Source organism: Phoenix dactylifera, chromosome 16, assembly GCF_009389715.1.
Source record: "Phoenix dactylifera cultivar Barhee BC4 chromosome 16, palm_55x_up_171113_PBpolish2nd_filt_p, whole genome shotgun sequence".
Taxonomy (NCBI): Eukaryota; Viridiplantae; Streptophyta; class Magnoliopsida; order Arecales; family Arecaceae; genus Phoenix; species Phoenix dactylifera.
In genome coordinates this window covers 1,220,870-1,248,157 of record NC_052407.1, presented here as the reverse complement: position 1 = coordinate 1,248,157, position 27,288 = coordinate 1,220,870, and the positions used below count along the sequence as shown (strand labels likewise).

At 37.6% G+C, this 27,288-nt stretch overlaps 1 protein-coding gene across 3 annotated transcripts; it reads right to left on the bottom strand.

The window, feature by feature from the left end:
* Positions 1-984: 984 nt before the first annotated feature.
* On the bottom strand, positions 985-25,554 carry LOC103721967. 3 transcript variants are annotated; one of them, XR_005515285.1, is made up of 5 exons: positions 25,538-25,554; positions 24,642-25,265; positions 23,605-23,893; positions 21,853-21,975; positions 985-1,414 (listed from the first exon to the last, which is right to left on the bottom strand). XR_005515285.1 is itself a non-coding variant. In XM_008812362.4 (3 exons), exons 1-3 carry the CDS (start codon positions 25,197-25,199, stop codon positions 1,404-1,406), a joined length of 858 nt encoding a protein of 285 aa, XP_008810584.2. In that variant the 5' UTR covers positions 25,200-25,531; the 3' UTR covers positions 985-1,403. The 3 variants fall into 3 exon arrangements, 1 of the variants encoding a protein (XP_008810584.2); XR_005515284.1 differs by lacking the exon at positions 25,538-25,554 and having other exon boundaries at positions 24,642-25,531; XM_008812362.4 differs by lacking the exons at positions 21,853-21,975; positions 25,538-25,554 and having other exon boundaries at positions 24,642-25,531.
* Between the last annotated feature and the right edge of the window lie 1,734 nt (positions 25,555-27,288).

Genomic DNA, 27,288 nt, shown 5'->3' with positions numbered 1-27,288 from the left:
TTTGGTCATTGATATAGATATCCACACAATGAATGACGAATTTTGCATAAATTAAACCATATTAAGCAAAATAAGCTCTAATGATGGTTGTACAGAAACTCATATTATCTATGTCCACAGAGCTCTACGCAAGTGTCTCTATGCAAAAACTACTATTATTTATATCAGCATCATTAATACCAGTCCTTGCACGATACATAGGGTACAATTTTTTCTTTTTTTAATTATTCTTTGAAAATATAATAATATAATAGAAAATAATAAATAAAAAGCTTTGTTAACCAAATATATGTTGCAAATTAAATAATAAACTTAATGATAGCCAAACACACTAATACTGAGTTACAAATACATGCATCTACATGGCGAATAAAGCACTCCGCACAAGCCAAACCTTCTCTCCCTCTCTCTCTCTCTCTCTCTCTCTCTCTCTCTCTCTATATATATATATATATATATATATATATATATATATATATATATATATATACACACACACACAAACACACACATCAGTACATATGTATGTATGTAGGGAAGGATGATCCATCCTATGAAATAAATATTCATGAATATTAGAACATCTCAAGTTATACAATAAATATTCATGGATACTAAAGCATCCTCTTTTTAAATATCACCAAAGTTGCAATGCTTGATGATGAGGTCAATCTCAGTTATTTGGATCATGACTTGATGTGGATATAATTTTAATAAAGCTTTTCTGCACAATCTACTACCTGACCCAACTTCATTGGATCAATAAATGCTTTGATTGGTCCATTCTGACAAAGTTCATACACAAGAACCAAGTAGCCAACATTGGATGATAAAATCACTAATGGTATAGGGCCCAGAAGTGTCAATTCCCATCAGTAAATCACAGAATATCATGATTATTGGTAGAAGTGGTCTCCATGCTAATCTTATACAAGAATGGGGACATGGTTGACCAGAGATAGATGATAAAGAACATAAACCACGTAAAACGCGAAGCCTTCAACTTTAGCACCTTCCATAGTTTATATTTCTTAATTTTTCAAAATTTAATCCGCAAGCTTTTCCCAACTTTCACCAAATAAGTTTGTGCCACAAATACACCAATAGCAAAGATAAATACCCAGTACCAAAACATGAGATCTTTTCGCATTGTAAATACAAATCAAAACTTTACAATCCATGCAGCTTGTTTAGGTCTCTGTAGTGAGACATCATGTAGTATGGATCAGCAAGGAGAACAATACCCTTCAACATTATCGATAGACTGATCCAACAAAACCTCCAGCATATTGAAAAATATCTTTGCTGATATCATGTCCAGCCTCCTTGGGAGCAAATATTCAACAGCCAAGGAGAATAAACTGTGATTAAGATCCACAACAAAGAATGACTGAAAATAGTATTCAGCAGACGCCTGTATGTGAAAGCAATGTCAGAATGTACAGATACACTGGATATGATTTCGAAATATAAATTCATCCAGCAAGCGGCCAAGGGAAAGTCTTTGCCACTGAAGAAAGGTCAGAAGTAAGTCGGTTAACCAATATTAATAGAAATGCGGCCTCAAAAATTCAAATTACCCTCTGAGCATTAGATAATGAAGAAAAAAAAGAACGCAGCAACCAGTCAGCTAAAACATATGCAAGCAACCACCATTCAATTCCAAGAGTCTATGGATCAAATTTACAAAGGGGTATTTCATCTGTTGCACACTATCAACACTAGATTGAAGCACAAGAGGACTAAGCAACTGACATACATCTCAACATAACATATAAACGTTTCAACAGGCTATCTGCAATGTTGCATGAAAGTTCTGTAACCAGGTGTAGTCAGGTTGTCAAGAGAATAACAAAACCTTAATGACTTTGTTGGCTTCAATCTTATAATTAACAATCAGGCCATGCATGCATGCATGCATATTAACATACATATATTCCAGATAAAAAATGCATATTGCACATCTAAATGAACAATAAACAGTCACAAAGGCACATGTTTCGTTTCATCTTATAATGGCAAGAAATATATCAGCAAGAAGCACATGAAAAACATGGCATCCAACCATAACTATTGGTGACTACATGGGTGTGTTTCTCTGGTCTGCAGCATTCAGTTATCTGGTTGTCATAGCTCCTTATAATCTTGGCTATGCCCAAAATAACATTATTTCACATACCACGGTCATCTTTATGAGTTAATCTTGCTATCTGTGCATACAGTGATACAAATATCAGATCCTAATTCACAATGACCAAAAAGTTCTTTGTTGATCCCCTTACCAGATTTCCCTAATTGGAGTTTTCCCTTATTGGGTATGTGCATCCTTCAATGCATTGCTAGAATTGTTATAGCATCCATATACAAACTCATTTCCTCTATCCTAGTCTAGCAGCTTGCCAGCCACCATGGTGTTCACATCATATACATGGTGATATATATTGTTGGGCTATCACACTAATCAACGACATGCTCTTTTCCAGTTCTTGCCAATGTTTCCTTCCACAACGTTATCCTAGGACTTGTTTGGTTCGCGGAAAGAATTTTTCCTCACCGAAATATTTTTTCTGGAAAGCTGATTCCTAAGAATATGATGCCTGAAAAAATAGTTTTGACATGTTTGGTTGATCATAGAAAAGTAGCACCTTCTAGAGTGGAGGGTTTTAATATGTTATATGGGCACAGCGGAAGCTAGGGATTTTAAAAATTTCTTAATAAAGTCTCTTTACATAAACCCTATTAAGCCAAGATCACCTTAATGATAACAATCAAATAATATAATATAAATGCAGAAATAGAAGAATACCTCTAACGCTAATCCAATGTGCAGAATTTCTACTAGGTGCCCAAATGTTCACCCTCCAACATTGATCCACACGGAAAAATTGATCCAAGACTTTAACTCCAAAGACTTTGATCCTTGAAGCAGAATTCTTCCAAAAAACTCTAATGGCTTGCTTTCCTTCCTTTCTAATTTTCTTCTACCTTCTAAAATCACTTCTAATCCTTTTGTCCTAAAGAAGACCATCTTATCTTGGATTAGGACACCCTAGAAGCAATCCTAGAAAGAAGGAAACTAATGTAAGAAAGAAGGGATATGAGAGAGTTGGTTTTTGGAACTCCGATGGAATTGAATTCACCGGGAGCATATCTATTTATAGATGTGGAGGGATGCATCCTTCCCATCCATTCATGCACCAAGGGAGGCGTGGGATCCAAGGGAGGCGTCCCATATGATGAGCCATATCTAGGATGGGGCGCCAACAAAGAAGGGAGGCGTATCATGATAAGTGGATAAATGGATAAGGATGAAAAGAAGCGCTTCATCCTTATCTCTTATCATCTCTTGCGCTCCCTCTTTTCTTATCACGCCATCAGCCCATGTGAAGCCTCATCACGCCCCTAAGAAGCCCCTTGATCACGCCATCCAATGCTTCCCTTGATGCGCCATCACAAGATGAAAATCTAATGGCTAGGAATGCATGCGCCATCAACCTCCCTAGTTATGTCATCATCCAATGGTTCGATGATGATCCAAAGGCTCTAATCCAAGGTGCCTCATCATGATCCTATTATGTCTTCATCCAATGGCTGATAAAGATCAAATAGTCATGATTAAAGACCCTATCTAACCCAATCCAATTGGGTTCAAACTAACTCACCATTATGTCTTCATCCAACATTAGTAGATGAAGATCTAACGGTCAAAAATGAATGATTTATCAAATCTAATCCAAGTAGACTCAAACCAAGCCAATTAGGTGCCAACTCTTAGCTAACCCATATTAGGATATGATCTAATCAAATTAGATCAATCAAGAATCAGATTCGAATCCAATTCGAATCAGGAGCTAAGGTTTGCAATATGTGCTAGCATGTTCATCTTGCAAACATGATCTAATCTAATTAGACCCTTGATCAGTTTCCTTATGTGTGACCCATTGGGTTCCATACTCAGCCAACAATAGGTATGGGTGCGAGTTGACCTAACTTGATTAAAACTCTTCTAATCGATTTAGATCCAAACTGCGCGAACCCGAACTTAACAATTAGAATCCTTTCTAACCGGTAATCGAATTAAACTCTTTAATTCGATCAAATCTATAAGACAAGATTGACGTCTAACAATGTATTATGTCTACCCGGAAGATATGAAATTTGGTGGAAATACCAAAATTACCCTTCAATGGCAAGTTACCGTACAATTCAATCCATCAATCAAACTGCATCCCGAATATGTATATGAGTATGAATCTATGTCAAACTCAATTACATATTCATTTCTCTCAATCTTTTAATGATAATTCGAATAATGAAACATTAGAAACTCTTTCTAATTTTCATTCTATTTTGATCAAAGATTTTCTGAATTATCATATGATTAGAAACTCTTACTAGAAGTAATTGATTCCTTGTCGACCTACTCATAACCTTCATACACAATTCACCTTATCCGGAAGATCCTGTGCACAACATATTGTCATGAATAAGAGTAAACCAAAACATGGATTCATGTGCACAAGATACCATGATTATCTCAGGTCAAAGGATTAGTTGCACAACTCCCATAAGAAAATCATCTTTAGACATGTAAGTAAGACTCCATAAGATATTCTCTTGATAGGTCAATTTAGTGAACTCATTCCTCTAATGAGCACCCACATCTTTGTATTAGTGTCTCCACACAAGTGATTGTGAGATTAATCACCCTCTGCATCGAGTATACATAAGATGTGCCAGTCCTAAAATCCAACTAGTTTTCTTATACAAACATGGTTCATCCACATTTTTGATAAAACCAAACTCTTTGACCGTTGTATCAAAACGGATGTTCCAACTCCTCGACGCTTACTTTAATCCATAAATGGATCTCTTAAGCTTGCATACTTGATTTGTTCTCCTATTTGAGACAAAACCTTCTGGCTGTATCATGTAAACATCTTCCTCAAGATAACCATTAAGGAAGACGGTTTTAACATCCATTTGCCAGATTTTATAATCATAGTATGCAGCTATTGCAAGCAAAATACGAATAGATTTAAGCATGGCAACTAGTGAAAAAGTTTCATCATAGTCAATTCCTTGCTTTTGCCTGAAATCTTTCGCCACCAATCTAGCCTTGTAGGTTTCTACTTGGCCATCTGCTCCAATCTTTTTCTTATAGACCCATTTGCAACCTACAGGGTTTACACCCTCTGGTGCATCAACCAAAGTCCAAACTTGGTTGATATATATAGAGTCTATTTTGGATTTCATGACCTCCAGCCATTTGTTAGAGTCACTACTCATGACAGCTTCCGAATAGGTCAGAGGATCATCATTTTCAACGATGTGGGCTTCATCATTCTCAATGATAAACCTATACCTCTTAGGTGCATTTCGCACTCTATCTGACCTTCGGAGAGGAGATGTGTGTTGTGATTGTACCTCATCCATGGGTACATCTAGTTGAGGAATATCTTGTATCTCCATTTGTAGGTTTTGAACTACTTCAAGTTCAATTCTTCTATCCTTGCACTTTTCAAAAAAAAATTCTTTCTCCATGAAAGTGGCATGCCTACCTACAAAAACCTTTTGTTCGGTAGGATGATAGAAGATGTATCCTATACTATTTTTAGGATAACCTACAAAAATACACTTATCTGATCTAGCACGTAACTTGTGTCCAAAAATTTTTTTGACATAAGCTTGACAGCTCCATATCTTAAGGTACTTAAGATTTGGCTTCTTACCTCTCCATATCTCATATGGAGTGCTAGATATAGATTTAAAAGGTACCCTGTTTAATACAATGCAGCAGTCTCTAGGGCAAAACCCCAGAAGAAAATAGGAAGATTTGTAAAGCACATCATGGACCATACCATATCTAATAAAGTACGATTCCTCCATTCGGCTACACCATTTAACTGTGGCATATACGGAGGTGTCCATTTAGAGAGAATATCCTTTTCTTTAAGATGATTTAAAAACTCACTAGAAAGGTATTCACCTCCTCGATCAGATCGAAGGATTTTAATACACTTTCCAATTTTTTTTCAACCATACTTTGATACTCTTTAAACTTATCAAAGGTTTCGGATTTTATGTTTCATAAGATACACATCCGAATCTTGATAAATCATCAGTAAATGTGATGAAGTAAGAGTATCCACCTTTAGATGGAGTTGTCATAGGACCATATACATTTGTATGCACAAGTCCTAACAATTCTCTTGCCTTTCTTCATGTCCTATGAATAGAGACTTGGTCATTTTTCCCCTAAGACAAGATTCACAAGTTCCTAATGATTCAAAATCATAAGGATCAAAGAACTCTTCTTTGTACAACTTGTGTATTCTTGACTCACTAATATGATCTAGTCGGCAATGCCAAAGGAGGGTGTGATTTACCACTTCTCGCTTTCTTTTATTACTTTCATCAATATGAAAGATATTGTCATTAAGTGATAAAACTAGAAGACCATTTTCCATAATGCCATTGCAAAGATACTTATTAGAAAAAGAAATAAAACAACCATTGCCCTTTCCATTAATCTCAAATCCTCTCTTTAACAACAAAGGAATGAAAATTACATTTCTAATAATCTTGGGCATATAATAACAATTTTCTAATTTCAGGAGCTCTCCCGAAGGCAACTCCAAGTAGTAGGTTCCAACAGCTTCTGCCTGGATGGACTCTCCTCCAGCGCCATAAAGCTCAAAGTCACCTTTCTTCAAACTTCTAATTTTCTGTAGTCCATACAAAGATTTGCAAATGTGAGAACCACAGCCGGTATTCAATACCCATGAATTTGAATTTAAAGAACTTAATGACAAATTGGCATGTAACATAAACATACCCTTTGATGCAACTCTTGCATCTTGCTTTACAGTTGCAAGAAAACTCTTGCAATTTTTTTTCCAGTGGACTTCCTTGCCGCAATGGAAACAGGTACTTGATCCGGAGATTTTCTTTCCTTTCTTCTTCTTGATGCTACTCTTAGGGTTCAACTTTTTCTTAGAACCCTTATTGCCTGATTTCTTCCTTGAGCCCCTATCAACAAGAAGGATTGGATCCTTTTCCTTCTTGATATGCGTCTCAGTTGTCTTTAACATATTTAACAGCTCAGGCAAGGAGGCATTCAGCTTGTTCATACAACAAACTGAGAGAATGAATCAGGTAGTGATTACAGGATCAAATCCTGACTGAGCTCACTATCCATAGCAAAACCTAACTGACTTAATCTAGTGATCAAGTCTATAACCATAAGAACATGGTTTTGCACTAGAGTTCATTCATCCTAGCACGGAACAAATGCTTGGATATCTCATATCTAGCAGTCCTGCTTTGCTCTCCATAAAACTCTTTTAAATTGAGAAGTATGGATTGAGTGTCCATGCTCTCATGTTGCCTCTGTAGCTCATTGCTCATGAAGGCAAGAGTGATACATTTGACAGTCAAACTGTCATTCTTGCACATCTTATGTGTGGCAACCTCCTCTTCTGTGGCATCATCCCCTAGATCTCCAAGATCAGGGGTTTCAAGAATATAGAAAATTTTCTCCTGAGTGAGTACAATTTTAAGATTTCTCAACCAGTCCACATAGTTTGGACCGGTCAACTTGTTGGCATCCAAGATGCCTCTTAGTGATAGTGAAGATGTCATTTAATTCAGAATTAATTCTACATAAGCAAAGAACAAAACTAATATAAGCAAACCAATAATGATGACATATATACAATTGGACAAGAATTTTATCTAATTGTTACTCCCACTATTTTTATCGAATATCATAGCCCTCTCCTATGATAAACAAGAAAACCTAATTTTTCTTAGTAGGGTTGAAATCCTAATTCTTCATAAAGGCCTTGTGTTTACACAACAAATCTTTATGAGTACATAGGTAGAAAACTCTTTTCAATTGCATCTCATGCAATTCTCAACTTTATCTTGTCCTCTAAAACAGTTATAGCCTTGCGGTTGCACAACAAACTATAATATTTTAGTTACGTCAAACCCTTCATTTCCATACAGTCATATTCCAATAATATTGACCTTGTGGTTGCACAACAAAGCAACATATTAGAAAATGCCGTAAGCATCTTTATGCACCAAGACAGTATAACATCAGTCTCCATTGCAAGTCTTGTGGTTGCACAACAAACCAGCATGGATCTTGACATAATAATGTCGATGCATGAAAGAAGGCTAAGAGTAGTGTTTTATCAACATTAAGCTTATCCATAATAGACAATCAAACAATTGGCCAGGTAAGCAGGTAGGAGGCTCCCCTTACTCAGAGAGTAAGATCCTAATTAAGTAACCACCTTTAGTGCTTTCTTAGACACCAATTAGATTAATTATTCTAGAATGGGTCAGCTCAAAGTTTTTCAACACTATGACTTAATATAATTTTCATTAAGGGCTTACTGGTCTCATGCACATTCTATAATTGCAACATATTTAATGTCTATTTATATGCTACAATAAACTATATATCTATCTCATCATATATAAATCATAACCAATTGATTGAATCAATTAACATGCTTCAACATATCTCCATATGAAAAATTCATATCATAATTCCAACTGGTAAGTTCGGGTTCGCGCAGTTTGGACCTAAATTGATTAGAAGAGTTCTAATCAAGTTAGGTCAACTCGCACCCAAACCTATTGCTGGCTAAGTATGGAACCCAATGGGTCACACACAAAAAAACTAATCAAGGGTCTAATTAGATTAGATCATGTTTGCAAGATAAATATGCTAGCACATGTTGCAAACCTTAGCACCTAATTCGAATTGGATTCGAATCTGATTCTTAATTGATCTAATTTGATTAGATCATATCCTAATATGGGTTAGCCAAGAGTTGGCACTGGCTTGGTTTGAGTCTAATTGCATTAGATTTGATAAATCATTCATTTTTGACCGTTAGATCTTCATCTACCATTGGATGAAGATATCATGGTGAGTTGGTTTGAACCCAATTGGATTGGGTTAGATAGGGTCTTTAATCATGACCATTTAATCTTCATCAGCCATTGGATGAAGACATAATGGGATCATGATGAGGCACCTTGGATTAGAGCCTTTGGATCATCATCGAACCGTTGGATGATGACATAACTAGGGAGGTTGATGGCGCATGCATTCCTAGCCATTAGATCTTCATCTTGTGATGGCGCATCAAGGGAAGCATTGGATGGCGTGATCAACGGGCTTCTTAGGGGCGTGATGAGGCTTCACATGGGCTGATGGTGTGATAAGAAAAGAGGGAGCGCAAGAGATGATAAGAGATAAGGATGAAGCGCTTCTTTTCATCCTTATCCACTTATTCACTTATCATGATACGCCTCCCTTCTTTGTTGGCGCCCCATCCTAGATACGGCTCATCATATGGGACGCCTCCCTTGGATCCCACGCCTCCTTTGGTGAATGAATGGATGGCAAGGATGCATCCCTCCACATCTATAAATAGATACGCTCCCGGTGAATTCAATTCCATCGAAGTTCCAAAAACCAACTCTCTCATATCCCTTCTTTCTTACATTAGTTTTCTTCTTTCTAGAATTGCTTCTAGGGTGTCCTAATCCAAGACAAGGTGGTCTTCTTTAGGACAAAAGGATTAGAAGTGATTTTAGAAGGTAGAAAAAAATTAGAAAGGAAAGCAAGCCATTAGAGTTCTTTGGAAGAATTCTGCATCAAGGATCAAAGTCTTTGAAGCTAAAGTCTTGAATCAATTTTTCCGTGTGGATCAACGTTGGAGGGTGAACATTTGGGCACCTAATGAAAATTCTGCACATTGGATTAGCGTCAGAGGTATTCTTCTATTTCTGCATTTATATTATATTATTTGATTGTTATCACTAAGGTGTTCTTGGCTTAATAGGATTTCATGTAAAGAGACTTTATTAAAAAAATTTTAAAATCCCTGGCTTCCGCTGTGCCCACATAACATGTTAAAGCCTTACAGTGGTATCAGATGCTACCCGAAAGATATGAAATTTGGTGGAAATACCAAAATTACCATTCAGTGGTAAGTTACTGTGCAATTCAATCTTTCAATCAAACTGCATCCCGAATATGTATATGAGTATGGATATATGTCAAACTCAATTACATATTCATGTTTCTCTCAATCTTTTAATGATAATTCGAATAATGAAACATTAAAAACTCTTTCCAATTTTCATTCTACTTTGATCAAAGATTTTCTGAATTATCATATGATTAGAATAAAATAAGATGCGGTCTTCTCTTACTAGAAGTGATTGATTCCTTGTCGACCTACTCATAACCTTCGTACACAATTCACCATATCCGGAAGACCCCGTGCACAACATATTGTCATGAATAAGAGTAAACTAAAACATGGATTCATGTGCACAAGATACCATGGTGATCTCAGGTCAAAGGATTAGTTGCACAACTCCCACTAAGAGAATCATCTTTAGACATGTAAGTAAGATTCCATAAGATATTCTTTTGACAGGTCAATTTAGTGAACTCATTCCTCTAATGAGCACCCAAATCTTTATATTAGTGTCTCCACACAAGTGATTGTGAGATCAATCATCCTCTGCATCGAGTATACATAAGATGTGCCAATCTTGCCGGTAGCATTGATCCCCGACTCAATGTACCAATGACTGAAAATACTTAAGATTAGGGTTTTAGAATTTTAGGTCTCACTAGTATGATCTTATCATAGCCCTAAAACCATTGCCCTAATCTAAGAGGTTCATCACAAATATAAGAAACAGCATATGATGACACACAATGCCTTTATTTATAATCAAATATCACATACATGATTTGGAAAATCAAAAGAAAATCATTCGCAATACAAATTATGATTGGCTTGTAAGGCATCTATGCTTTCAATTTTCCACTTTCGCTAAAGCCAATCGCCCTTAAATTTTAATCCCATACAATCGAGGTGGCAATCAAACTGCTGCTGTAGTAGAGCTTTAGTGAATGGGTCTGCTAGGTTGTTCTTTGTGTCTACCCGTTCAATGACTATGTCTTGTCTCTCGACAATCTCTCGAACGAGGTGGAAGCATCTTAGAATGTGCTTGGATATGTGATGAGACCTTGGTTCCTTCGCTTGAGCAACAGCTCCAGTGTTATCACAATAAACTGGGACTGGTTCAACAATCTCAGAAACTACTCCCAACTCAGAGATGAACTTCTTCATCCAGACAGCTTCCTTAGCGGCTTCACTCACAGCAATGTATTCTGCCTCATAAAGGGTTGCTCTCTTCCAGCTCACTGCACCACCATTTAGGATAAAGATATACCCTGAAGTAGACTTGCTATCATCTGAGTCTGACTGAAAACTAGAATCAGAAAATCCTTTTAATTTCAACTCAGAACCTCCATAAACTAGAAAAACATCTTTAGTTCTTCTTAAGTACTTAAGAATATTTTTCATAGCTATCCAATGATCCTCCCCTAGATCAGCCTAGAATCAACTTGTTATGCCTAAGGCATAAGCAACAACAGGCCTAGTACATAGCATAGCATACATAATCGATCCTACTGCCGAAGCATAGGGAATAGAATGAAGTCATTCTACTCCTCTCTTCAGATGTCTTAGGAGACATCTTCTTAAAGAGACGTATGCCATGACTCATAGGCAAGTAACCTCTTTTACTTCCTTCCATGCTGAATCTTTTCAGCACATGATCTATGTACCTAGACTGGGACAAGCTTAGCATCCTTTTAGATCTATCCCTATAGATCTTTATACCAAGTATATAGGATGCTTCTCCCAAGTCTTTCATGAAAAAATTTTTTGATAGCCAAGTCTTGACCGATTGTAACATTGGAATATCATTTCTAATGATTAGTATATCATCTACATACAGAAGACAATGGCACTCCCACTAGTCTTCTTATACACACATGGTTCATCCACATTTTTGATAAAACCAAACTCTTTGACCATTGTATCAAAACGGACGTTCCAACTCCTCGACGCTTGCTTTAATCCATAAATGGATCTCTTAAGCTTGCATATTTGATTTGTTCTCCTACTTGAGACAAATCCTTCTGGCTGTATCATGTAAACCTCTTCCTCAAGATAACTATTAAGGAAGACGGTTTTGACATCCATTTGCCAGATTTTATAATCATAGTATGCAGCTATTGCAAGCAAAAATCCGAATAGATTTAAGCATAGCAACTGGTGAAAAAAGTTTCATCATAGTCAATTCCTTGCTTTTGCCTGAAATCTTTTGCCACCAATCTAGCCTTGTAGGTTTCTACTTGGTCATCTGCTTCAATCTTTTTCTTATACACCCATTTGCAACCTATAGGGTTTACACCCTCTGGTGCATCAACCAAAGTCCATACTTGGTTGGTATACATAGAGTCTATTTTAGATTTCATGGCCTCCAGCCATTTGTTAGAGTCACTACTCATGACAGCTTCCGAATAGGTCAGAGGATCATCATTTTCAACGATGTGGGCTTCATCATTCTCAATGATAAACCTATACCTCTTAGGTGCATTTCGCACTCTATCTGACCTTCGGAGAGGAGATGTGTGTTGTGGTTGTACCTCATCCATGGGTACATCTAGTTGAGGAATATCTTGTATCTCCATTTGTAGGTCTTGAACTACTGCAAGTTCAATTCTTCTATCCTTGCACTTTTCAAGAAAAAATTATTTCTCCATGAAAGTGGCATGCCTACCTACAAAGACCTTTTGTTCGGTAGGATGATAGAAGATGTATTCTATACTATTTTTAAGATAACCTACAAAAATACACTTATCTGATCTAGCACGTAACATGTGTCCAAAATTTCTTCTGACATAAGCTTGACAGCCCCATATCTTAAGGTCTTAAGATTTGGCTTCTTACCTCTCCATATCTCATATGGAGTGCTAGATACAGATTTAAAAGGTACCCTGTTTAATACAAGTGCAGCAGTCTCTAGGGCAAAACCCTAGAAGAAATAGGAAGATCTGTAAAGCACATCATGGACCATACTATATCTAATAAAGTACGATTCCTCCGTTCGGCTACACCATTTAACTGTGGCGTATACAGAGGTGTCTATTTAGAGAGAATACCCTTTTCTTTAAGATGATTTAAAAACTCACTAGAAAGGTATTTACCTCCTCGATCAGATCGAAAGATTTTAATACACGTTCCGATTTGATTTTCAACCATACTTTGATACTCTTTAAACTTATCAAAGGTTTCGGATTTATGTTTCATAAGATACACATATCCGAACCTTGATAAATTATCAGTAAATGTGATGAAGTAAGAGTATCCACCTTTAGATGGAGTTGTCATAGGACCACATACATTTGTATGCACAAGTCCTAACAATTCTTTTACCCTTTCTCCATGTTCTGTGAATAGAGACTTGGTCATTTTTCCCCTAAGACAAGATTCACAAGTTCCTAATGATTCAAAATCATAAGAATCAAAGAACTCTTCTTTGTATAACTTGTGTATTCTTGACTCACTAATATGATCTAGTCGGCAATACCAAAGGAGGGTGTGATTTACCTCTTCTCGCTTTCTTTTATTACTTTCATCAATATGAAAGACATTGTCATTAAGTGATAAAACTAGAAGACCATTTTCCATAATGCTATTGCAAAGATTCTTATTAGAAAAAGAAATAGAACAACCATTGCCCTTTCCATTAATCTCAAATTCTCTCTTTAACAACAAAGGAATGGAAATTACATTTCTAATAATCTTGGGCATATAATAATAATTTTCTAATTTCAGAAGCTCTTCCGAAGGCAACTCCAAGTAGTAAGTTCCAACAATTTCTGCCTGGATGGACTCTCCTCCAGCGCCATAAAGCTCGAAGTCATCTTTCTTCAAACTTCTAATTTTCTGTAGTCCATGCAAAGATTTGCAAATGTGATAGCCACAGCCCGTATCGAATACCCATGAATTTGAATTTGAAGAACTTAATGACAAATTGGCATGTAACATAAACATAACTTTGATGCAACTCTTGCATCTTGCTTTACAGTTGCAAGAAAACTCTTGCAATTTTTTTTCCAGTGGCCTTCCTTACCGCAATGGAAACAGGTACTTGATTCGGAGATTTTCTTTCCTTATCTAATTGTTACTCCCACTATTTTTATCGAATATCATAGCCCTCTCCTATGATAAACAAGAAAACCTAATTTTTCTTAGTAGGGTTGAGATCCTAATTCTTCATAAAGGCCTTGTGTTTACACAACAAACCTTTATGAGTACATAAGTAGGAAACTCTTTCCAATTGCATCTCATGCAATTCTCGACTTTATCTTGTTCTCTAAAACACTTATAGCCTTGTGGTTGCACAACAAACTATAATGTTTTAGTTAAGTCAAACCCTTCATTTCCATACAATTATATTCCAATAATATTGACCTTGTGGTAGCACAACAAAGCAACATATTAAAAAATGCCGTAAGCATCTTTATGCACCAAGACAATATAACATCAGTCTCCATTGCAAGTCTTGTGGTTGCACAACAAACCAGCATGGATCTTGACATAATAATATCGAGGCATGAAGGAAGGCTAAGAGTAGTGTTTTATCAACATTAAGCTTATCCATAATAGACAATCAAACAATTGGCCACATAATCAGGTGGGAGGCTCCCCTTACTCAAAGAGTAAGGTCTTAATTAAGTAACCACCTTTAGTGCTTTCTTAGACACCAATTAGGTTAATTGTTCTAGAATGGGTCAGCTCAAAATTTTTCAACACTATGACTTAATATAATTTTTATTGAGGGCTTACTGGTCTCATGCACATTCTATAATTGCAACATATTTAACATGTCTATATATATGCTACAATAAACTATATATCTATCTCATCATATATAAATCATAACCAATTGATTGAATCAATTAACATGCTTCAACATATCTTCATATAAAAAATTCATATCATGACATTTTATCACATATCATAGCATATATGAATCATATAATATTGCTATCTCAGCATTTCTATAAACATATGATATTACTATCTCATAGTAAATAATAATCATACATTATGCATAATTATTTGATTGAACCAAATAAGGTTGGCTCTGATACCACTGTAGGGTTTTAACATGTTATGTGGACGCAGCGGAAGCTAGAAATTAAGAATTTCTTAATAAAGTTTCTTCACATGAAACCCTATTAAGCCAAGATCACGTTAATGATAACAATCAAATAATATAATATAAATGAAGAAATAGAAGAATACCTCTAACGCTAATCCAATATGCAAAATTTTCACTAGGTGCCCAAATGTTCACCCTCCAACATTGATCCACACGGAAAAATTGATTCAAGACTTTAGCTCCAAAGACTTTGATCCTTGATGCAGAATTCTTTTAAAAAACTCTAATGGCTTGCTTTCCTTCCTTTCTAATTTTCTTCTACCTTCTAAAATCACTTCTAATTCTTTTGTCCTAAAGAAGACCACTTTGTCTTGGATTAGGACACCCTAGAAGCAATCCTAGAAAAAAGAAAACTAATGTAAGAAAGAAGGGATATGAGAGAGTTGGTTTTTGGAACTCCGATGGAATTGCATTCACCGGAAGCATATCTATTTATAGATGTGGAGAGATGCATCCTTGCCATCCATTCATGCACCAAGGGAGGTGTGGGATCCAAGGGAGGCGTCCCATATGATGAGCCGTATCTAGGATGGGGCGCCAACAAAGAAGGGAGGCGTATCATGATAAGTGGATAAGTGGATAAGGATGAAAAGATGCGCTTCATCCTTATCTCTTATCATCTCTTGCGCTCCCTCTTTTCTTATCACGCCATCAGCCCATGTGAAGCCTCATCACGCCCCTAAGAAGCCCCTTGATCACGCCATCCAATGCTTCCCTTGATGCGTCATCACAAGATGAAGATCTAATGGCTAGGAATGCATGCGCCATCAACCTCCCTAGTTACGTCATCATCCAACGGTTCGATGATGATCCAAAGGCTCTAATCTAAGGTGCCTCATCATGATCCCATATTATGTCTTCATCCAATGGCTGATGAAGATCAAATGGTCATGATTAAAGACCCTATCTAACCCAATCCAATTGGGTTCAAACCAACTCACCATTATGTCTTCATCCAATGGTAGATGAAGATCTAACGGTCAAAAATGAATGATTTATCAAATCTAATCCAACTAGACTCAAATCAAGCCAATTAGGTGCCAACTCTTGGCTAACCCATATTAGAATATGATCTAATCAAATTAGATCAATCAAAAATCAGATTGGAATCTAATTCTAAACAAATTCGAATCCAATTCGAATCAAATTTGAATCCAATTCAAATCAGAATCTAAGGTTTGCAATATGTGCTAGCATGTTCATCTTGCAAACATGATCTAGTCTAATTAGACCCTTGATCAGTTCCCTTATGTGTGACCCATTGGGTTCCATACTTAGCCAGCAATAGGTGTGGGTGCGAGTTGACCTAACTTGATTAGAACTCTTCTAATCGATTTAGGTCCAAACTGCGCGAACCCGAACTTAACAATTAGAATCCTTTCTAACTAGTGATCGAATTAATTCGATCAAACCTATAAGACAAGATTGACGTCTAGCAACATGTCATGTCTACCCGAAAGATATGAAATTTAGTGGAGTAGCTTATGTTTGGTTAAACATCTATTTTTCTGAAAAAGTTGTGTAAAATATCTATTATATCCTTAATAAAGAGAAAGACCTTATCTATAGATTTTGATGACTTAAGGATAGTTTTGGAGAAAAAAAATCTCAATTTCCAACCGATGGAAAAGTAGCTTTTCCATATCTCTCATAGATTTTTCTTTTCCATAAAACATGGAAATCTTATTTCTATGAGAATGCTCCTTTTTCATCTCTCTCCTTTGAAAATTTCAATTAAACAAGAGGTTTTTCTTCATTTTTTCGTTGACCATACTTTCCCCTCCTTTTTCCGTGAACCAAACGAGTCTCTATTGATTGGTTCCATATCACTGTCATCTATAAGTGCAGATACTTACCTTGGTCAACTCATTGCAAACTTGGGTGTTATTAAGCCCTGTTTCCTCATCACTGCACAATTCCTTGACTGTTAGTTCATTCTTCATTTAAGAGATGGTAGCCAACAGTTTCTTATGCTTCTAAATTCCATAAATGCTGAAGGCTCCTAATTCTCTATTAATGTCACTACTTAAAACAGACACCTAAAGGTACAACCTCCACCATACTTCATGTAATGTAAAACACTGCTCGCTATTGGTCTCAAAGGATTTACATATGAAAGTCAATTGTAAATATGATACAGAAAAATGAAAGCAGCAGCATTGCTTTACAGCACAACCAAAAGCCAACTTTTAAGATAAATCCACTCATTAGCATGCATCAAAGCAGATAGCCTGATGGGATATGCAGAGCATGCCTTGGCCATATAATAAGTAAATCATAACTACTGCCAAAAATGGTCTCCAGAAAAATGGCCAAAAATATCGTCATAAACAATCACCTGAAACAAGGAACATAAACCCTGTGAAGGACGTGAATTCTACAGCAAAGATCTGCGATCTAGTTTGCTAAAATTCAAGCCTTTCCCTATTTCATCTAAAATGCTACACTAACGGTAAAGTTTCCAAGTATATCCCAATCTTTTACCAAACAAAAATCTGAATAACAAGCACATCAATGCAATAATAAAGGCCAAATACCATAACAAGAGTTCCTTCGCATCTAATTACTATTTGATATTTTCCAAGAGGTGTAGTTGCTTTCTATTTGTCGTAAGACTCACATCAAATATGGGTTTGAAAGGAGAAAATAGTCTTCCTACATGTTTTCTATAGACTGATCTGGCAAAACCTCTGAGATAATTGGAAAAGATCCTTGATGATCATATGTCCAGCCTATGTGGTGAGCATAAGCAAAACATATGCATCTCAATAAAGTAACTAAACATCTCAAGAGGTGACTGCATGGAAGTTTAGTAATCAGGTCTAATCTAGTTTGTAGAGAGAATAAATAACTTTCGTGTTATGGTTTTTCTGATAACAAGTTCATCAGCAAAAAATGGTTAATTTTGGAATACAATTGTCATATCTTGCTGATAATACTAGCAGAATGAATATCAACAAATAGTCACAAGAAAAAAGGTTGATATTTCTGCCTGTTCATCTTATCTAACAGTTTATATTCCTGCCTGACTCAAGAATCTGGATTTTGCATAAAACATGCAAGAAAAAAGCAAACAATAACCTTGAATCTAATTCTAACTATTGAATGACTACATGAGAGTGTTTGTTCAACCTGCAGTTTATTGTTGTCACTACTTTGAGATTACAATGAGTTTTATGGCTAACAATACTTTATTCATATACCAGGGTGATCTTTATGAGGTCATCATGTCATCTGTTTGCACCAACATCAGATCTTTCTCAACTTTTAGCAACTTCTTTTAGGTGATACCCTTTATGTCCAATCATTTCACACAAATTGGAGTCCGCCTCCTCCATGAGACACATGCAACCTAAATGCATGACTAAACTGCTACAGTAAACATGCATATACTATCTGCATAGCTTCTATCCTTGTATTGTGGAAATCCTGCCACCATGGTGCTCACACATGTACACTATATATACATATATATATATGTATGCATGCATGCATGTATATAGATATACATGTACATATGTTTATATGTACATCTATATGTGTATGTGCGCATGCATGTATTTATGTATGTATGTATATGTACATATATATAGGTTCCATATCCTCTTTAGGTGTCAATACTACCTTTATTATAATTATTTCAAACTTCAGAATCCATTAGGTCTTGTATCTCTGTCACTGTACACTTGAGGATTTGCTAAGTTCTGGATCTCAGCAAGCAATTTCATTATTCTCTGAAACTTCATATAATGCCAAAGGCAAAGGGTCCTAATTCTTGATTAACATCATGACTTTAATATGAGGACTGTAGGCATAGAAATCCATGGGGTCATCCTCAAGTTTTCCCATGGAAGGAGACACGCCACATCTCAACATTTGGGATGGTGAATGTCTTATCCCAGTCCCATCCCAAAACTTAGGATGGTGCCCCATCCTGAAACTCGGGAAGGTGGAACGCCCCACCATCCCATTGGTACTTGCATACTTACGTATCCACTTTGCATAATGTAAAACATTAGTCAGTACTTGCTATTGTTTTTTAACGCTTCAAGGATGAAGGCAAATCTTAGACATCCTTTACATAAATTGCACTATGCCAATTTCTTAACTGTACGTGTTGCATCATATAAGGTTTTTTTTTTTTTTGTAACCAATGAAAAAGTAATGAAGCATTCCACTGCTCAGAGAAGTCCAGTAATTATGTAATGTGTGTGAGCACAGCAGATCTTCACCATGTCAGGTATAATGTGCACAAGCACACACAAAGGCACATGGATGCACACCCACCAAAGTACAAGCAAATATGTCGCTTCAAAAGACTTGCATGAGGTATTTGTTTAATTGGTAAGAGTTACATTTCTTTCATTTAGCTCAAAACTTCTAAGTTTATGAAATTGCAGCAGATAGTTTTAAACTACCTCGATAAAAATGGGTAATTTTGTCTCCATCTACAAATGGTAGAGAACAATCATCATCAAATATATGAGGCCCTCAATTGAAGACAGGACTTTTGCTGTAAATGCCACAGAGACAAATGTACCACAAACTTGGTTTTCATCCATGTTGCTCACATTGGAGCCTTTCGGCAAGATCTTATTTACCTCAAAAATAATAAAGGTCAACAATGTATCTAGAAAAATCCTTACTGTCAATTCATAATCTAAGCTTAAGATTTGTAACACTTAAAACATAATTAACTTCACCACAGACATTCATCTCATCTCAACCTTACAAATTCAAAAAAATGATTGGTGGTGTAAAAGCTCCTCTGATTCTAAACTAATCTATTTTCTAGTCCTTCACAATAAATCTTAAAAACTTGCACTTATTCTAAGCACGACATATTTAATATTATAGCATATCATCGCCGGCATTACATAGCCTTCTTCGCTCAGGACTATCTATGCAAGCACTAAATATAGCATGACTTGAGAGCAAGGCAAGGAAGCCAGATATGTCTAGAGTTTATATCCATAACTAACCTCTTAATCATTTCTATCCTCTCTTCCAATTATAATTGATCCAACAGGCTATGTGAAGAGTGTATCTTTGTCCAAATGGGAGTATGGATTTTTCGACATAAATTAGAAGCCAAATTGTGAAGGCAGTTACAATAGGCAGATCATGGAAATAGCTGAATTACCTTATTCTAAAAGCCAATGGATTTAAGTTTCTAACTTTTTTTTCCTCATCATGATGTTGGGTGAGATTCACATAGATGTCCGATTCAAGTTATTCTCTCATAAATTTCATTTTAACATGCAAAATAATAAGGTTTGAAATATCAGTACTAAACAATGTACTGCTTTTCCATCACAATGACACGATGCCGATATACGGGTACTGATGGTATGTATCAAAATTGGCAACTTCAAAAAAAAGAAAAACCATCAGTACCAACTGGTACAATTGATAAGTTACCACCAGTACAGTACATATATTAATGTCGATATGAACTGGTACAAGCTGGAACAGCCAGTACATACTGAGATAGTTGGTTTTGACATCCTTGCACCCATATTGCTGCGGTTTTGCATCAGAATGGTCCAGTGCCAGTCATACCATCCTGTTCCGGTAGTGTTTGAAACCATGTAAAATAGCATAATCTAAAGTTCACGAACTGGAATCATATTAACATGACATAGTATACCAGCTCGCTGACTGTTTATAAATGGTTCCTTTTTGGGACTAAAAAATATATAACGATCCTTCTTTCTGAGATGAAGACATGACAGGGCCTAGTCATTTTCATTGAGTACATGACACTATGATATCGGACATGTGCCATTCAGCACTAGTGGCAACTGCTCATGATGATCCATATGCAAGAATCACCATAAGCATGATTTTATGTCAGAAATAAAGCCAACAACCTAACACCAATGGTAATTTTTACACATACACTGCACTCATTTAGCAATTCAAAGATCATTAAAATAACAATAGCTTGCATAGGTAAGACTATTTAGTGACCAAAGATTCATCATTTTTCATAGAGAAGTAATATTATATACTTATGGAGCTCCCATTGAGACATGCAATTAAAAAGAGTATTGCCCTCAAGCAACAGTAGGAAGAAGTGATGATATAAGGCAAAAAATTGAAGAAAACATCCAATAACTGTGAAGGATTTGGACAGCTCCACAAGGCCAGTTGGCTAGCAGAAGCTAGTTTAATTACACAACTAGCAAAGTTCCATATGATAATTTATTAAACGCTTTATCTTGTCATGACATTTTTATAGGGAAAGTTTCTTTGAGCTGAATCGCAATCAAAGAAGTAGTAGATTCAAGTCAGAGCTTCATCTAGAGACAACACAAGCCTTATAAGATATTGAATGAAAAGAAATCCTGCTTTTAGCAAATTCCTAGTCTATATAAGTGGAAGAATGTCAGGGTACAACACTGAAGAAATTAAGATATAAATCAAATAAAATTAAAAGAAAAAAAAACATCATTCCTAAATGTGAAAACATCATAAAACAAAATTGAACTCCGGATTAAATGTTCCATGAAAAAATTTTAGTCACAACTTAAATGAGTCAAGAAAAATGTCCCAAAGAATAAAAATAATGACAATGTATCAAGGTATTAAACCTAAAAAAGATACAAAAATGTTGTACATAACAAATTTATGAATAGTTGAAAATCATTTCAAAATTTTGTAGAGAATATAATAAATTTTTAAAATTAGCTAGAAAGTGTGTGGCATGTTTCATACTTCTGAAACAATTCGCTTATGTTCCCACTCAAACTGCATCTTGCGGACTTCATCTCAGTGGTAAATATGGGAATTTGAGAATAGGAAGCACTTCTCATGTCGCAAATGGAACAGGGAGTAATCCTAGAACAGCAAAAAGGTTGAAACTGCCTCAGAACAATAGTGTACAAAAATAAACAACTCTAGAAAAATTTTACAAAAGGCCATGGTGCTTAAAGAAGTCCATCTTTCACTAATAAAAAAGTGCATTATAGGATGACCAAAATAAACAGTAAAGAACCAAATGAAAATTTGATTAAAACGGTATGATGGAAAGAAGAAACATAAGCATTACGCGTAGCTGAATTTTGATTTTAATTGTTAAAATAACCATTAAATGTTTTTCTACTTACTTGTAATAAAGGAAATTCTAGACTTTGAATTATTAATAGAAAGAGGGGCGGTAGGGTGGGTGAGGGGGTTCAGCCTGTCATAGGGAATGCTATCATTCCAATTCATTCCTTGCCTGTGGATTTTCCACTACCAAGCATTGGCTTTTGCAGATATCCAGAACGTTTACCAATAATATCTGTCTGAAGTACAGAAAGCCTTCAGTTCTTCTTATATCTCTTGAAGATTGAAGAGAGAGGGGCACCTTAGAAGAGATAAGTAGAGGACCACAATAACTAATCAAAGAATGAGAATGAAAACCCTAATGAATACTATAGAGAAGTAGAATTACAGATTAGAGTTTTCCACAGAGAACATCTTATGATAAATGAGCAGCCCAAATCAAAAACAGAGTTAATAAAAAGAGACACAGTCACACAGTTGAGATAATCTTCCTTTCTACCATCGTTATCTGCTATTTCCAAACTTAGCATTATTCTGGCCCATATGCTTCATAAGGCATTGTCATTTCAATTAGAAGCATATGAACAATCATAAAATTGTGAAAAGGGCATAGCTCAATAATTATCTGCTTAACTCAATGCTAACCTTTGGCTGTCAAATGATTGAGCAGCTTATGTAGCCTCAATAATTGGCTCAAAAAGTGATTGCTCCATTAGTAATTGAGTTGAGCTTGAGAATTGCTTAGCTCAGTCATGTGAAGCTTGATGAACCTAGCAGATATATATATATATATATATATATATATATATATATATAATCTATGATTCGAACATATGTACTCAAGATATCAACCTAATGTTCTCTTGCAGGCAAAAAGAGAAACAAAATATGAATCTAATGAATTAAGTATTTAGTATTCGAAAGCATTTCAGCTGCTACTGCACATACAATCAAAGACCCCAGGTTCTTACAAAGTTTTTCCTGAACAGCTCAACCTCGACATTAATTAAGCCATGCTCAAGATCAACTTAATTACAGTCTACTTATTCTATAAGCTAGATGGAAATAACAGAGCACAGATTTTACTCAGAATCTGTATCTAATCAAGCAGGCATAAACATCCGTATGAATGGTCAAAGGTACTGCTGAATCTAAGATATATAAGCTTTTAGCTTATAATTATTGAATTCAATCATACAAATGTAATGAAATAAATAAGAAAGGGGCACTTGAAATTCAGTTTCACATGTAAAGCAGAGAGAGATTCCTATGCTTTGAAAGTTATCAAAACTTTCAATTAAAAGGGAAAAAATTGTATATGAAAACAGATCTTCTAACACCCAGGTCCATGTCTATAGTTATGTCAAGACATAAAGGATTCATGAGTTTATAACAAGCATGTGCAGCCCAATTTTTCACCTTTTGATGAGGCCCGGACTACCACAACATGCATCATCATGTTGTTAGGTGGGAGGGTCAGATGGAGGGGACAGAGCTTGCCATTCACTGGGTTTTTGTAGCACACAACTATATCGCTGAGATTTGTTTCTTCCTCCAATTTGTGAGTCAGCTCGTCCACGCTCAGCCCATTGAAAATGAAGGAAGACTCCTCAAAGCTCTCATCCACGTAGCCATCATTGTCTGCAACAGTATAGTGAACAGTCCGACCCTCCACTTTGTGGAGCGACCCAGAGAAAGAGGAGGATGACTGCCAGAACAAGAGCATTCAAAACTTACTATATGCTTGAAACACGAGAACATTAATGATCAAAAATGGTACAATCACCGCAAAAACGCCATTAAAGCGCAACCAGCGTTTAAAAGAGGACGATTGACACCTATTTAAGAACATTCTAAAGATTAAAACAGAAAAAAACAATGGAATTCAAGAAATTTTCAGATCTAGAACAAGACAAAAAAAAAAGCATTTCAAGAGCAATGATGATGTGAAAAAGGAAAAAAAATGGACAACCAATATGAATTCAACTCCAATTAAGACTACAACAGCATGACAGAATGTGAATTCAACCAATATGAAGAACTGGATGACTAACACCTATTTAATAACATTCTATGGATTAAGACAGAAAAACAATGGAATTCAACAAATTTCCAGATATAGAACAAGACAAAAAATGCTTTAAGAGCATCGATAATGTGAAAAAAGGAAAAAAAAAGATGGCTAAAAGCTCCAACCAAGACCAAAACAGAATGACAGAATGTGAATTAGAGCAATATGAAGAACAGTTAAGGTGCAAAAAAAAACAAAAAGAAACAAATACAAATTCAAGACCAATCACCATTTAAGACAGCATGGCATAATGCAAATTTGAGGACAAGTAAGACGGATGCAATTTCAAGAACGATTAAGAATTACGAAAAGTTTTTTTAAAAAAATAATAATAATACATCTGACGTTCTAAGCAGTAAAAGGAAAAGAGAAAACGACAGCAGACCTCCATCTTGGACAGTTTCGGGGACATGTTGGCCGGCTTGGGGGACTCGGAAGCTCTGTCATGCTCGACCGGCAGATACGGCACGGCCGGCGAGGCAGAGGGGCTCGTGAGTACGTCGACGACATCGACATCCCAGAGAATCCATTCCTGGGTGGCGGTGCGATGAGGGATGTCATGGGTGATCGAGTTGCGCCATGGCGGGAGGCCACCATTGGCGCGGAGGAAGTGGCCGTAGCGGGTCTTGAGCTTGACCTGAACGCCCTCGCGGATGGGCTCCCACTCGACGGAGGAGTCGAGGCGGGGGGGCGCGGTCTGGAAGACCTTGCGGCCGGTTAAGCCGAGGAGGAAGGGCTCGTTCGAGGCGGTGAGGTAGCGGTTGTAGCAACTCTTGAGGCGCAGCACCGGGGCGGGCCCGTCCACGATCTGCACCGTCCACCGGCCGTTGCGGGACGCCCCATTGCGCTCCTGGCACACGTGCTCCTCGTCCTCGTCCGCCATCAAATATTTGTCGTGGTGGCTCCGCAGCCGGACCACCCTCGCCCTGTTGAACAAATCCATCTCGACTGTCCCAAGAACCGATCAGACCGTCCAATACCGATCGATCTTTGACTCCAAATCCCAGTTCTTGATAGAAGCCAAGAAAATAGATCAGGAAAACGGGAACAATCCAAAGAGAAAGGAGAAGGATAAGAAAGCAGAGGAGTAAAAGGAGAGAGAAGAAAGAGAGGGGTTTTGAAAAAGACGTTCGTTTGCTAGGAAAAATAAGGTAGGGAAAGGGAGGGGGGAGGAGGGAACGGCGTGGTTTGGACGCGGAAAGGAAGAACGGAAGGAAGCGGGCTTCCCCTCGTTTCTGTCCCCTCTCTCTCTCTCCGTTCTTTCTCGCCTCCGTCGCTCACCCTAAATGCGGGTCCGGGCTTCAGGTCGCCGGCCGAAATCTTTCTGGTACAATGAATTTTAATGAGGAATGGTAGTACGCGGCACCAGTGATTTCACCAGTTTATAAAGTGCACCGGACCCACGTAAGCAGCGTGGAATTTGTTTCGCCACGTCAGACGAAAACAGGAGTGGGGAACATTACGGGGAGGCATGGAATTGATAGTTACTTTTTTTTTTTTTCAATAAGTCATTTTTTGGCATAGAATTATTTTGGTAATCCATTGCTCGGTTTTTTTTTTTTTGACAAGTCATGGACCTTTGATAGCTCGGAACATATAGGGCCACCACATTGCTTCGGCAGCTCTACATAGGATATTTTTTACCTGGGAGCTCCCACCCCCGAGTTCCCTCAAGGTCAATTTTGATAACTCTGTTTTGAATGGTGGCAAGAGGGGAGGGCCCGGATTTGTTGTTAGGGGCCCGAGTTCTAATGCGGTGGCAGTAGGGGGCTGTCAGATTTTTGATACTTCGGTTCCAGGGGCAGAGTTGCGAGCAGCCTGGATGGGCCTGTTCTACGCGCGGCGGGTGCTCCGGGCAAGCTTGAATTTTCTGGAGGGTGACTCGGCCACGGTGAGTAGCTGGATCCGGGTCGTTCCTCGGAGGGTTACGGGGAAGGCCTTACATAGCTGGATCCGGGTCGAATTTTTCGAGAACACGGTGCTCGGCTTCAGCCAAAGAACCAAAACCGGGTCGTTCCTCGGAGGGTTGCGGGGAAGGCTTTGCATAGTAAAGCCTTCGAGGATCCTTGCAGTGCCATGAGGGCTCTGTAACTCTCCAGATGATCCAGTGGATCAGTTTCCCATTTTATGGTTCTATTTGGGGCATCTTGAATCTCGGTAGGATTGGTTCATCCTCGATTAGGCAGGAAAAAGGTGACTTGGTGGTCAAATCGGGGTCGCCCTCACGCCTTACTCTTTGGTCCCGGAGCACCTCGATTTGCCGTCCGAGTTCTTCAACCTTCTTGTCGAGTTCTCCGCCTTGAGAAGTCACCGTGGTGGTTCGTTCTGGTACTTATTGATCCGGGGTCGATCCGGCTTCAGAAGGTTGCGGCCGGGTTCGAGGCTGCAGCCTTCTATCCTGGCAACTCCTTGACGACTCCCTCCGAGGGGACACGTGGGAAGAATCTTGATGGCTGCGCTGTTCCCTATCATTGATCCTTGAAGAATCCGAGGATTACGGCCTCGGAACACGGGCCCATCTGGAGGGAGTGCCGATCGAGTGTGAACTCGTGGAGGCGGCATAAGAGGAGCCTCCGCTTGTTGCAGGCTTTGGATTGCTGTGGCTAGCGTTTGGACTTGTTGCACCAAAACGTCGAACTGTTCAGGTTGGATCTGCGGAACTTGATCTGTCGGAGGCCTCGGCGGTGGATTCTGGATCGAGCGGCCAGGGCTTGGGCCTTGTTTGGGGGAGCTGTCGGCAGTAGAGCTGTTGGAAGTAGGCCCTGTTTGGGGGAGCTTTTGGAGGGCCAAAAAGCACTTTCTGGCCCTTCAAAAGCACTTTCAGATAAAAATGGTGTTTGGTAAAATTTTCGAAAATTGCGGGAAGCTGAAAACAGCTTTTGGGGAGAAGCTCCAATTTGGAGCTTTCAGAAAATGCTGTTTTCAGCTTTGTCGGGAAGCTATTTTTTTGACCAAAGTACCCCATTTAAATCTCACTTTTTTTTCCCAAAACCCTCATCCCGCCTCTTCCTCTCTCACCCATCTCCTTCCTC

Coding starts and splice junctions, on each gene's coding strand:
- LOC103721967 (XM_008812362.4), bottom strand. CDS start 25,199: ATGGATTTGTTCAACAGGGCGAGGGTGGTCCGGCTGCGGAGCCACCAC. Junction 23,894..24,641: donor CGAAACTGTCCAAGATGGAG/GTCTGCTGTCGT, acceptor TTGTTCTGGCAG/TCATCCTCCTCTTTCTCTGG.